Below are 14,065 nucleotides of genomic sequence, written 5' to 3'. Positions count from 1 at the left end.
CTATAGTAAAGTTTACCCCCTCCCCAGGGGAAAACATGAGACCCCAGGGTCAATAAATTCACAATTTTGGTAGAGCACCTTAAGTCCCTTCCATCTATGATGAGTATTTGATTCCATCATATCTGGGTCTTAATTGAGAAGAAGATTTTTGAAATTTTAGTCAATTTGACCCTTTTTGGCCCCCGCCCCTCAGGCCCCTGAGGACCGTCACCTTTTTCTGTTGACCTTTGGCCATGGAAGGTTTCTGCAAAATTTCATTGAAATTGGTCCAGGGGTTTTGGAGTAGAAGTCGAAAATGTAAATTGTTTACGGACGCACGACGGACGACGACGGACGATGGATGACGACGGACAAAAGGCGATCGCAATAGGTCACTTGAGACTTTCTCAGGTGACCTAAAAACATTATTTTTATTGTTCATAATGTGTATTCAAATTCTACGCCTCTTCAAACTGACCAGAGGTTTACCGTAAATGCTGTTGATTCTGAAGACTGGAATTAAAAGATAATACACCGAAATGATCTGTAATTAGCAGGCTTTACCTGCATTTTGAGCAACAATACTGACCTTCATTTAAGTGTTGAAACCTTAAGGTAGATACAATCTGCAGATTCAGGGTTTCAGAAATTCAGCCAAAATCTTGTTTTATCCCTTGTCTATGCATTACGCTGACTTATATTTCAAAGACAGGGTTTACTTAACAATCAGGACAGGTGACAAGAACTTACATTAATATCAAACCTAACATTGACCAAATTTGGACAGTATATCATTGTATTTGATTGAATACATTTTCCTTATTTCCTGTACAACCTTAAGATGCTGCAATAAGATGCATAAGCACTCAGGGTATTTTGTATATAATTAATCTACAAAGATTAGGTAAAATATCAACTTCAGATATAAGCAGACAAGTCATATAATGTTTCAGTTTCATATTAACAATACATGTTTTTAGCCAATTTATAAACCCATATTGTAAACTGTGTCGAATATTTGTTTTAGATAATTCTTGTTCAAAATGCGTAATATATGAGAATATCTGTTGCCGCCTACTGTTTGCTAAATTCTTTTATTAATTTTGTATTTTACAGGCCAGGCCTGCCATCCCAACAACATATTTGTGACTATCCCATCCAGTCAGCGTGTCCACAGCAGTCAAACTTATGATGATACTATTGGATATTAGGCTAATTATTTTCTGGTCTTTGTACAAAGTAATCAAGACTTTTAATATAAGAGTAAAGAGAAAATAAGCTTTCCATCATTTCTCAAAACATTTGACAAGTTTCTTAGTTGAGAAAATGGATGACCCAATTTCTTCCTCTGAAGAAAACTCCAGTGAAGAGGATGAGCAAATGATGGGAAATATCCAAAATGAAGCACCACTTGTTCCAAATGAAGACAGAACATCTCAACTGGGTTCATTACAAAGCACTTCTTCTAGAGAGCAACAGACCACTGTACCAGAACAACTTGCTCCTGAAGGTAATTCCTATGCAGATGACAAAGGAATGGTGGATAATACTGAACACGAAAAAACAGTAATCCCAAATGATGATGGAACATCTCAACTGTGGGCTGCAAGCAATGTCCCAAGTTCATCAAGTGGTGCTAATTCTGGAGATCAGTATAGAGCAGAACAACCAACTCCTTCATCACAATCACTATTGCTCAGTGAAAATGGTAATCCCATATGTCAACCATGCTGTGATGAGATGGAGGTTCCTCATGCTCAACATGCTTCATTGGAAACAGCAGGCGAAAAATTAGATGATGCAGTGCTTGACCCTCAAGAAATTTCAATGTCAGATTCTTCATATACATCAGAACAAGTCGGTAGATATCCAGTAGAATGGGACAGTAAAAACAACTTCAAGTTAAGCAGAGAAGTTTGTAATGTAATGGCCAGAAACCCTGACGAAGTATATCATCTAACACCTTGTAAAAAAATAAGAGATGAGATTCGGGATCCAAGTTGCTATCTGGTTGACAGTGGTTACCATGACACCACATCACGTTCTACAATGTCTCAGCAACCAGCAAATGCTACTACCAGTCATGACAACAGAGTAAGGAATTTTACAGAGCTCCAACACTCGAGCAATCTGGCTAGCAGTCCTCAAGACATTGCAACAGGTTCTACAGGACAAAACAGATCCACATTGAGCACGCCCCCGATACAGGTGAACATCTCCTTCTATATATGTAACACATGAAAACCTATCAGATTGTGTTGTTCAGCGCTAAAACATTCATCCTGTTAGATTGTGTTGTTCAGTGCTAACTAATAAATCCTATTAGATTGTGTAGTTCAATGTTAACACATAAATCCTATTAGATTGTGTTGTTCAGTGCTAACTAATAAATCCTATTAGATTGTGTTGTTCAGTGCTAACTAATAAATCCTATTAGATTGTGTTGTTCAGTGCTAACTAATAAATCCTTTTAGATTATGTTGTTCAGTGCCAACTAATAAATCCTATTAGATTGAGTTGATCAGTGCAAACTCATAAATCCTATTAGATTGTGCTGTTCAGTGCTAACTAATAAATCCTATAAGATTGTGTTGTTCAGTGCTAACTAATAAATCCTTTTAGATGATGTTGTTCAGTGCAAACTCATAAATCCTATTAGATTGTGTTGTTCAGTGCTAACTAATAAATCCTATAAGATTGTGTTGTTCAGTGCTAACTAATAAATCCTTTTAGATGATGTTGTTCAGTGCAAACTCATAAATCCTATTAGATTGTGTTGTTCAGTGCTAACTAATAAATCCTATTAGATTGTGTTGTTCAGTGCTAACGTATAATCCTATTAGATTGTGCTGTTCAGTGCTAGCAAATAAATCCTATTAGATTGAGTTGATCAGTGCAAACTCATAAATCCTATTAGATTGTGTTGTTCAGTGCTAACTTATAAATCCTATTAGATGATGTTGTTCAGTGCTAACTAATAAATCCTATCAAATTGTGTTGTTCAGTGCTAACTAATAAATCCTTTTAGATTATGTTGTTCAGTGCAAACTCATAAATCCTATTAGATTGTGTTGTTCAGTGCTAACTAATAAATCCTATTAGATTGTGTTGTTCAGTGCTAACTAATAAATCCTATTAGATTGTGTTGTTCAGTGCTAACTAATAAATCCTATTAGATTGTGTTGTTCAGTGCTAACTAATAAATCCTATTAGATTGTGTTGTTCAGTGCTAACTAATAAATCCTATTAGATTGTGTTGTTCAGTGCTAACTAATAAATCCTATTAGATTGTGTTGTTCAGTGCTAACTAATAAATCCTATTAGATTGTGTTGTTCAGTGCTAACTAATAAATCCTATTAGATTGTGTTGTTCAGTGCTAACTAATAAATCCTATTAGATTGTGTTGTTCAGTGCTAACTAATAAATCCTATTAGATTGTGTTGTTCAGTGCTAACTAATAAATCCTATTAGATTGTGTTGTTCAGTGCTAACTAATAAATCCTATTAGATTGTGTTGTTCAGTGCTAACTAATAAATCCTATTAGATTGTGTTGTTCAGTGCTAACTAATAAATCCTATTAGATTGTGTTGTTCAGTGCTAACTAATAAATCCTATTAGATTGTGTTGTTCAGTGCTAACTAATAAATCCTATTAGATTGTGTTGTTCAGTGCTAACTAATAAATCCTATTAGATTGTGTTGTTCAGTGCTAACTAATAAATCCTATTAGATTGTGTTGTTCAGTGCTAACTAATAAATCCTATTAGATTGTGTTGTTCAGTGCTAACTAATAAATCCTATTAGATTGTGTTGTTCAGTGCTAACTAATAAATCCTATTAGATTGTGTTGTTCAGTGCTAACTAATAAATCCTATTAGATTGTGTTGTTCAGTGCTAACTAATAAATCCTATTAGATTGTGTTGTTCAGTGCTAACTAATAAATCCTATTAGATTGTGTTGTTCAGTGCTAACTAATAAATCCTATTAGATTGTGTTGTTCAGTGCTAACTAATAAATCCTATTAGATTGTGTTGTTCAGTGCTAACTAATAAATCCTATTAGATTGTGTTGTTCAGTGCTAACTAATAAATCCTATTAGATTGTGTTGTTCAGTGCTAACTAATAAATCCTATTAGATTGTGTTGTTCAGTGCTAACTAATAAATCCTATTAGATTGTGTTGTTCAGTGCTAACTAATAAATCCTATTAGATTGTGTTGTTCAGTGCTAACTAATAAATCCTATTAGATTGTGTTGTTCAGTGCTAACTAATAAATCCTATTAGATTGTGTTGTTCAGTGCTAACTAATAAATCCTATTAGATTGTGTTGTTCAGTGCTAACTAATAAATCCTATTAGATTGTGTTGTTCAGTGCTAACTAATAAATCCTATTAGATTGTGTTGTTCAGTGCTAACTAATAAATCCTATTAGATTGTGTTGTTCAGTGCTAACTAATAAATCCTATTAGATTGTGTTGTTCAGTGCTAACTAATAAATCCTATTAGATTGTGTTGTTCAGTGCTAACTAATAAATCCTATTAGATTGTGTTGTTCAGTGCTAACTAATAAATCCTATTAGATTGTGTTGTTCAGTGCTAACTAATAAATCCTATTAGATTGTGTTGTTCAGTGCTAACTAATAAATCCTATTAGATTGTGTTGTTCAGTGCTAACTAATAAATCCTATTAGATTGTGTTGTTCAGTGCTAACTAATAAATCCTATTAGATTGTGTTGTTCAGTGCTAACTAATAAATCCTATTAGATTGTGTTGTTCAGTGCTAACTAATAAATCCTATTAGATTGTGTTGTTCAGTGCTAACTAATAAATCCTATTAGATTGTGTTGTTCAGTGCTAACTAATAAATCCTATTAGATTGTGTTGTTCAGTGCTAACTAATAAATCCTATTAGATTGTGTTGTTCAGTGCTAACTAATAAATCCTATTAGATTGTGTTGTTCAGTGCTAACTAATAAATCCTATTAGATTGTGTTGTTCAGTGCTAACTAATAAATCCTATTAGATTGTGTTGTTCAGTGCTAACTAATAAATCCTATTAGATTGTGTTGTTCAGTGCTAACTAATAAATCCTATTAGATTGTGTTGTTCAGTGCTAACTAATAAATCCTATTAGATTGTGTTGTTCAGTGCTAACTAATAAATCCTATTAGATTGTGTTGTTCAGTGCTAACTAATAAATCCTATTAGATTGTGTTGTTCAGTGCTAACTAATAAATCCTATTAGATTGTGTTGTTCAGTGCTAACTAATAAATCCTATAAGATTGTGTTGTTCAGTGCTAACTAATAAATCCTATAAGATTGTGTTGTTCAGTGCTAACTAATAAATCCTATTAGATGGTGTTGTTCAGTGCTAACTAATAAATCCTTTTAGATTATGTTGTTCAGTGCTAACTAATAAATCCTATTAGATTGTGTTGATCAGTGCTTGTAAACACAAATCTCCTATTAGATTGTTGTTCAGTGCTAACACAAAAATCACATATTGTGTAATCCATTCATCTGTTAGATAGACAAGTTCTATAAATATATATATGGATGTGAAAACGTAAGCGAAGTACTGTTAACTCAATGTAAGAAAAAAATATTTTATCACAAATTATTAATTGTATCATATAACAGATTGAGTCTCTTGGTGCGTGTGAGGCCGAGCCATCATATGAAGTGCACGAAGGTAAACATTGCCAAATTAAAGCATAGCATTTTCTTTCTTTCTGATATATATTACATTTTAACATGACACTAGCTAAGTTAATGCTTGACACATTTTATAAAATGAAATGTTTATGGGTACAAATTTCCATTATGGTTTGGAGATACTTCATGGTACATGTACAAACATTTATAGATACACCAAAGAAAGAAATAGCAAGTCAAAGACATCAATTAAATCAAACAACACAAATTTCAAGTGTAATAGGAGCAGAAAAATGCAAGGTCAGACTGGGATTTTAACTCAGACCCACCAATCTAGACAAACGCTCTATACATGAATCAATTAATTGAGCCACCTGGTCCTTTTTTGTAAGTCTTTGCACCCAAATACAACAATCACAATCATAATTATAACCCAAGTTCAGTTTGGGTATCCCCAGGCGAAGAATACACCCAGTAAAGGAAACAAGGGTTGGTCACAGGCACCAATTTTGTAGAAATTAAAGGGAAAAATGCATAGCCAGACAAGGACTATTATGCTCTTAGAAGTTCTGCTATATTTCTCAATCCTTTTTATAAGTCTTCGTCTGCGAACCCAGCTTCAGGTATTCCCTTACCAAGCATAAAATATAATTTCACCTAGTACTTGAAACAAGGGTTGGTCTTGGGCACCACTACAACAAGAGAGGAAAGAGAAACTCATGCCCTGAGATTGAATTTGAACCCTGAACCCTACAAACTCTAGACAGATGCTCAAACCAATTATTTACTTAGTTACCTTGCTGCATGGTCTATGGTGTTCGACCCTGTCCAGTTCTGCTACATTCTTCAGTCCTTTTTCTAAGTCTTAGCTCCACAGAAAACACTTGCTATTTACAACCCATGTATCCCCTTTCCAACTGTACACGCAGTAATTTGAACAATTAAAGGTTCGTCAAAGACACAAAGATTGTTATAGGAAAAGGAAAATGTTTGGCAAGACCAGATTCGAACCCAGGTCACTTTAAACTCCATACCGAGTCAGATCCAACTGAGCTACCTGGTCACCAGTGAACACCCCAGTCCAGTTCTCCTTAACACATGTTATACTATAACAGAACTAGTTTGTTTTCTTTCAGACACATTAATTATTCCAGTATCCTTATTCTTTATTGTAGGAAGCTCACTTCCGGTATGTAATGTCCAGTTTGTACACCAAGGCTATGCTATGTTTAACATGACAGTTCCTAAAGGCACATATATCAACACTCTGATAACAATGGACCGGTTCACCCAGCAGGTACCTCTTTCTGTATCTCTTTCAGTTCATTTGAAACTAAAAAGAGACTTAATTTTGCCACATTTGAAATTCTACAAATATTTATAGTGCTTACTTAGTTCTCATATCTTATAATGAATACTTGCAGAAATGTATAGCTTTGTGACAATTAAAATTATAATCCATCGATACCTTGCAAATTAAATTGTTTCAAATTCCAGAATGATTTTATGAAATACCTCAACTCATTAACTTGCAAATATGCATTATTAAATTGTAATTAACTTATAATCAACAATTAATTGTTTTAAATTAAAATCTGTTTTAAGGAATGTCAGATTTGTTGGGGTTTTAATCCAAAGGAATATGACTGTCTTACATAGTACAATTGTTTCTCATTTGTTTAGAAACGTGCCCTTCTAGGAGACCAAACTTTCTACTTCCTGCAGAAAGGATGGGTGAATCTGACAAAAATTGAAGAGGATTCTGTCATCATCATTCAGACATTGTCAAGGTATTATAGGCATTGCAGCTAGAAGCTATATAATAATGTAGCTAAAATAATATAAGTTATAACTGTACTTGATATTTCGCATAACTGGTAAACATAGTTTAGTCAAACACATAACAGTCAGAAAAGACAACTAGTGATTAACATACTTGCCAACTGCTTGAAATTTCTATGGGGGAGATTCTGCATGCTCAAAATTAAAACGTATATATAATGTGTATATATACCCCCTTGAGACACAAACACACTTTAATTGACATATATTAAGTTGATCTTTTCAGATGAAATCATTAATTAAATCTGAGAGTATAGGAATAGTTTTGCAGATTCACTGGTTAAACATGCTAATTTTAAAAGTCAAAAATCAAGAGACTCCCTCCTAAATAGGGAAAGTTGGCACAGGAATATACATATATATAGTCAAGACAAACTAATATTTCTAAGTCAGAATTTACCATGATTAATCTGAGGAAACATATATATATATAATACTCAAACTTTGGAAACCTTATGTGAACCAATAGTTGACATTATTGTAGAAATAGAATGATTCAACATTGAAGTTTATTTTTTATCTGTATATAATAATATATGGGACAGACTCGCGCATAAGACTACTGAAGCTTTCCTGAACAGTCAGTCGTAATTGCTGACAGAAAAACGACATATTACACCATTTCCTACATTAACTTATGACAGAGTCCTACAGCACATACCAGTGTTGTAAACAAACTCTTTAAATATATACAGATGAGGGCTATATTACATTGCATTCTCTGCATTATAGAACGTATATACATTTATCACATAATCGGCCTGATATCCAGTGAATTCGCCCGTGTAATATTTTTACATATGTCACTAGTGTAATATACCCTGGAGCGTTTTTCATTGGCTGTGCCAGTCAGAAATCGATTGTGACGTCATAATATGGACAATGATGTGACATCATAAATTGTGAATGGCGCAACAAAATGGCTGTCTCCGTTTGATTAAGCCCTCTACATTTTGGCTTTAAAACCTGTCAAAATGTAAGTTTTCTGAGTTGTGTGATAAAAAGTATCTTGAATTTGTTTTCATTTCATATCACCTTTTATGAAACTCGTCTCGACGTTTTAATTTTGCTCGCCAAGGCTCACAAAGATAAAAACTCCTAAGAATTGTTTCATAAAATCTCATATACCCCCCGGTAAATGTAAACTCATTTAAGATCCTATATGTAAACTATACGTATACACTTATATAACTCCTTTTCTGTTTTGTTACTTCTGTAACTTGATTACTTTACAATATACTGTACCATATACATATATTATGCTTTTCACTTACCAGTAAATTACTTAAGACATGTATACAATACAGATGACAACACCTACAGCCTTATATACATATATCTAAATCTCTGTAATGATCGATCCAGTAAGAGATTAATTATTATCTACTATAGTACACTGGGTAATTATAACATAAATGAAAATTGCTGTTAAACTGAATGCCTACATAAAGTTGACACACAAATTAGTCTATAACAGCACAAGCTCAGTTTTTAAACTATTACACTATATAATTACAGTCTTTCTTTGTCTCTCTGTTGACAGCAGTCCAAGGGGAGACAAATCTTGAAACAACAAGCTGCTGGAACGGAGAGGAAATACAAAGTGCCTTCTGTTGTGCTTGGGACAAAAGGGAAAAGATATTAGGCTTTCAAATATTCAGTGTCTTGAACAAAACAATGAGGTCATGGTTTGAAGGGGAACATATCAAGTTTAATTCTATTAATTTATATAAATAAGAAGGTCATAGGGTCTTCATTAACAGAAATTAGTCAAGAGGTTTTTTTTATCCATTACAAATATTTCAAACTTACAATTTTCAGAATAAAAAGTGCAATGCATATCACCTTCTCGTACTTTAACTTGCATCAAATCAGCACAGGAGCAGAAAGCTCAAGTGAGGTATATCACGTGAGCATATAAGGCTCTTATTAGCTGAAAGCTCACAAAAAAAGTTAAAGAAACATATGCCCAATTGAGTGCACAAGATTTATACATATCATATATATACCCTCTTTGAAAGGATCAAACATTCTAAATTTTAACTGGATTTCAAATCAAAATATTCTGGTAAGTGAACAAAAGATCATGTCTCTGTCAAGAAAAGTGAGGACTAATTAGAGTTTTCATATTAAGTGTCAACTGTTAGCAATTATGCAAAAGTTATTCTCTGAACATTAAGGTTTGAAAACCTAAGACGTAGATGATACATATTGATCTTTTTAAATATACAATGTAGCTATAGCATAATATAAGTTATAATGTAGGTTGCTCACATGGGCAGAGATTTTCTTACATGAGCTTGTGTCATTTTCCACACATAAGGAAACCATTGCACATGTGCATTCGAGGTGAACAATTTCTTTGCTGTATATTCATAACGTTACTTAAGTCTTGATATTCATGAATATTATTGCTTAATTTGCATACATTTCTACACTTGTTTCTTGTGTGCTGCTCGTGATCATGAGTTAGTTGTCAGTTTCTCATGTGCAAAGCTTTTTCTCCGAATTGAATTATTTAAAAAACATTATATTTCAAGCGTTTAACCAAAAGTGCATTTTTATACTCACAAAAACAACTTAAATCCTCTGGTTTTGTCTCCATGCAAGTATGTCACTCCTCTGTGGCTAATGCTACATGTGATGTAAGTAACCTTCAATCTAGCTCATCATTTTCAAAAATACCATGTTTTGTCATGCCATATTGAACCTGCACCAATGAAAATGTTTATCGTAATGTACTGTGTATATTGTCGAGCCTACCATGATCAACTGCTAGATATTCATATTCATTTTCTAAATTGCCTATTGAAAGTAATATGTTCCGGCTCACTAGTTACACAATCAAATTAAATAATTAAATTATATACAAATAAGGATGGTATGAAGAAAATGAGATTGTAAATTTAGTTTTGATACATGTTATATATAAACATGTAGGTTGTTACAAGCTTGAGGGTGTAATCTTATTTCTCTTAAATGTGTTGTATACATACAGCATACTTGTGTATATACGGTTTATTTTATTGATTGTTACAACACTGACTGTAGCAGTTTACATGTGTATCTCTGTATGGTGATGCATTCCCAATATAGTACATTTATATACATGTATATATATAAGTACCAGTAATTCCAATTCCATAAAAGCCGATATCCACTGTAATAAACACCCCGCTCCTGTTTTGGACACTTGGTTTATGTTTCAGTCTTATATATAGATACAAATTATGGTGTTATATCCAAGATAGAAACTTTAATTACAATAAAGAGCACATCATTTTATCCTGAAAGCAATTTAAGCAATAAATGATCTTGAGACTATAAAATCCCACACAGATATGTGTACAAATCTACTTGGATGGACCAATAGACCAAGCCTACAAAGACACTAAGAAATTGTTATTCTTAGGAAGGTTATATAGATTAGATAAGACCTTGCTGTCTCATTTTTTTTTCTACAAAATATTTTCTTGTTGACTTAGAATTTGAATTACGTTTTAAAAGACTAGGGTTTATTAAGCTAATAGAATAAGAATACTGGAAACTTTAATTTGTATGAACTGTTTAGTGATTTTGTAACAAACTTTATTTCTCCTTCTAAATGTATTAGTGATGTGTTGTAGTAAGGAATGCTGTATCCTCATTAGATGGATCAGCATGGGGAGAAAGAATGGCCAATAATGGTGATTATTCAAATCTGCATTTCTGTGATTCAGAGTTATTTAGTACAATGTACATGTATTATTAAGACTGCAAATGAAATTTTCAGCCAAAAGAAAAGCCTTACAATTTTTCAATGTCACTATACAGGAGAATTACAAGATAATTTATGGTGTGATATATATTATAAACATAAGTGACATTACATTTAGCATGTATTTACATAGGGTACATTCCATGTCTGTTTCTGATTGGAGGAACTGTAGAAATGTCTGTTTCTGATTGGAGGAACTGTAGAAATGTCTGTTTCTGATTGGAGGAACTGTAGAAATGTCTGTTTCTGATTGGAGGAACTGTAGAGCACGAGTTGCATTCATTAGAGTTAGATGACTTTTGTATCAAATCTATAACTTGCGTTATGTGCAGACTTTACTACAACTGATGTTTTAACCTAAGCTCCATACTACGTCAGTTGTATGTTGGTTAATGGTCAGCTCTCTTCCCTGAATTAGGATAACTTAAGGAACCTTATAATTAACACATTTAAAGGAGTGATCAGTGAACTCCAGGGCCACTTTGTAATACAATTATTGTTTTGAAATTTATTAGGTATATTGTTTTCATGCACGCCCTTTATTTTTTCAGTTTTCAATAATTGCATATTATTTAATTTTTGTTGTGTTTTTTAAAGGGACATCACGTGAAGAGCCATATTTTTTTTAGTGAATGTATATATTGTTTGCACTTCCACTTATGTTACCTCGCTATTCCCATATTCATAGTCCGTTCCAAATGTCCAGTTTGACCACTTGAATTGTTCGGGAAAGCCCTGCTAAAAATAGCGCCAATACAAGTGGTCTGAGCGAGCTGAAACGGTTTCCAGAGGAGCCCCCAGAGAGGCTGTCAGTCAACTGCAACTTCTTACCATGCTATGAAACCAGAGACGTATAAAGCCACAGGTACCACCTTGCACAGACCATGGTCGCCATGATTGTTGTGTATGGACATAATGCTATCCAAACAAACACTCAGAAGCCGGTTCCGCCTTATCGCGCAACCGCAACTTATGTCTCGCGACGTATCTCGATAACAATAGGCTCAATTGATAAGCGTGCGTTTACGAGATCTGCGCGAGTTGCTAATCTCTGTGTTATATACGTCTCTGATGAAACCAAGTTATATGATTTCTGTGTCCGTATTCAAACTTATTGAACAGTTATTATTCATCATCAGAAGTTAATTGCACGCTTGCCAATTACTCAGCATTTAAATTTATTTAGCTTCAAACATATTTGTTGCCAATAAAATTGAACAAGGGATGGGGAACAAGATTTTACAATTGATCACAGCCTCTCCCGTCATACATTTACAATTAAATGTCAACAATGATAATAGGCATAAACATAAAGTAGATATTTATAAATATATATTGAATTTAGTACCAGAATGTGACCGGTACAGATGGTACGGGGCTAAACACCTTCCCTCAACCATGGGACAAACCTTTTTTTTATATATATATATTGCCGGGGCAGAGGAGGCCGGGTATTCATATTAGTACTAATTTAAATCTTGTATGTAAAATCAAAAATAATCGTTTAATTCAGCAATATAATCAAATCATACTATTTTACTGAACCCGGTAATATTATAAATTATGTAAATCTAATAGTGCACGTATCTTGATGACCCCGAAAATAAGCCGTGGGCCTTCACAACAGTTATCCCTTGGAGGGCCTCATGGCAAAATCAAACTAACCAGTCACTTATCCCTTCCTTTCGCATAAACCACTGTATAATTATAGAAACACAAAGTAAACTCTCTCCGATAAATGCCCATTGACATATTAAAATAAGTTCATCTGTGTTCAAACTCAGACAATGATACTAGCGAGCTTAATAGTTTTAGATATTTATTCATAACATTCCATTTCAGCTAAACCGGCTATCCGGAAGAATACATGCACCGTCCTAACTGCTAGGGCAGCTATTTTCTCCTTTGAATACTGCCCACCTGTAATAATGATTCCGTAACGTACTCCTTGCGCTATCTTTTGACCATTTGGTAACTTTTTGTTTCGTAGCTGACACGGTACAACACTTTTCTTTCACTAACTTCGCACGGCCAGTCATTTTGTTTACAAAGAAATGGTGTGCTATACGCATGCGCTTGTAGAGGGAAATCCCTGAACAAAACGTTGGTCAGACAGGGAGAAATACCGATGATTTTCTTAGATTTAATCATTTTTATGAATCTCTTTCAGCCAAATCCGATTGTTATTTTCCATAAGGAGTCTCACTTGATATGTTTATGTAGTATTTGAAAAAAAAGACAAAAAATAAAGTTACTTCACCGTGATGCCCCTTTAATGCTTCAGTCCATTTTCAAAATAACATGTTGTCATACTGCCTACGTAATTGGGCAGGCACTAATAAAAATGCCAATTGTATTGTACATATTGTGGGGCCAACCATGACTGCTAGATATTTGATGTTCATTCAACTGTTTGACAGGTTGGAATTGGGGTAAAATTATTTTATCTATGTTATGCAGCACCTACTTATCCTAAATGTCAAACTTAACTTTGAAGAAAGAAATGATATGTATGTCATGGAGATAATAAGTATAAATGACAATCAGACTATCTTATGGACCTCGGGCAAACTGCACTGTGGTTTAATGTTTGGTTTTGGATATAACTGTAGGACACAGCATACTTAAGGTCATTAGGAGTGTATTGATAAACGGAAATAGGAAGTGCATCCCTAGTTGAAAATCCAATGTAGGGAGACAGTATCACAATTTCCGCATATTCTGATGTTTAATATTAAACTGATAAATATTGCATGTTTATTATTGACAGAACAGTGTGTTCTCTCAATATTAAAGTATTTCAAAGCAATCCAGGCATTAATTCAGTT

At 33.6% G+C, this 14,065-nt stretch overlaps 1 protein-coding gene across 3 annotated transcripts in view; it reads left to right on the top strand.

Moving 5' to 3' along the window:
• Positions 1-11,844, top strand: part of LOC110462673 — a 32,955-nt gene extending 21,111 nt beyond the window's left edge. For all 3 annotated transcript variants that reach the window (XM_021516755.1, XM_021516753.1, XM_021516752.1), the window contains exons 2-6: positions 1,096-2,187; positions 5,624-5,675; positions 6,814-6,935; positions 7,322-7,428; positions 9,024-11,844. In XM_021516755.1, coding sequence (XP_021372430.1) covers positions 1,306-2,187; positions 5,624-5,675; positions 6,814-6,935; positions 7,322-7,428; positions 9,024-9,048 — 1,188 coding nt within the window. In that variant the 5' untranslated portion in view covers positions 1,096-1,305 and the 3' untranslated portion in view covers positions 9,049-11,844. The remainder of the gene's footprint in view (positions 1-1,095; positions 2,188-5,623; positions 5,676-6,813; positions 6,936-7,321; positions 7,429-9,023) is intronic.
• The last annotated feature ends 2,221 nt before the right edge of the window (positions 11,845-14,065 follow it).

Source organism: Mizuhopecten yessoensis, unplaced genomic scaffold (assembly GCF_002113885.1).
Source record: "Mizuhopecten yessoensis strain PY_sf001 unplaced genomic scaffold, ASM211388v2 scaffold10821, whole genome shotgun sequence".
In the NCBI taxonomy this organism is placed as follows: domain Eukaryota; kingdom Metazoa; phylum Mollusca; class Bivalvia; order Pectinida; family Pectinidae; genus Mizuhopecten; species Mizuhopecten yessoensis.
This window is presented reverse-complemented; position numbering and strand designations above follow the sequence as displayed.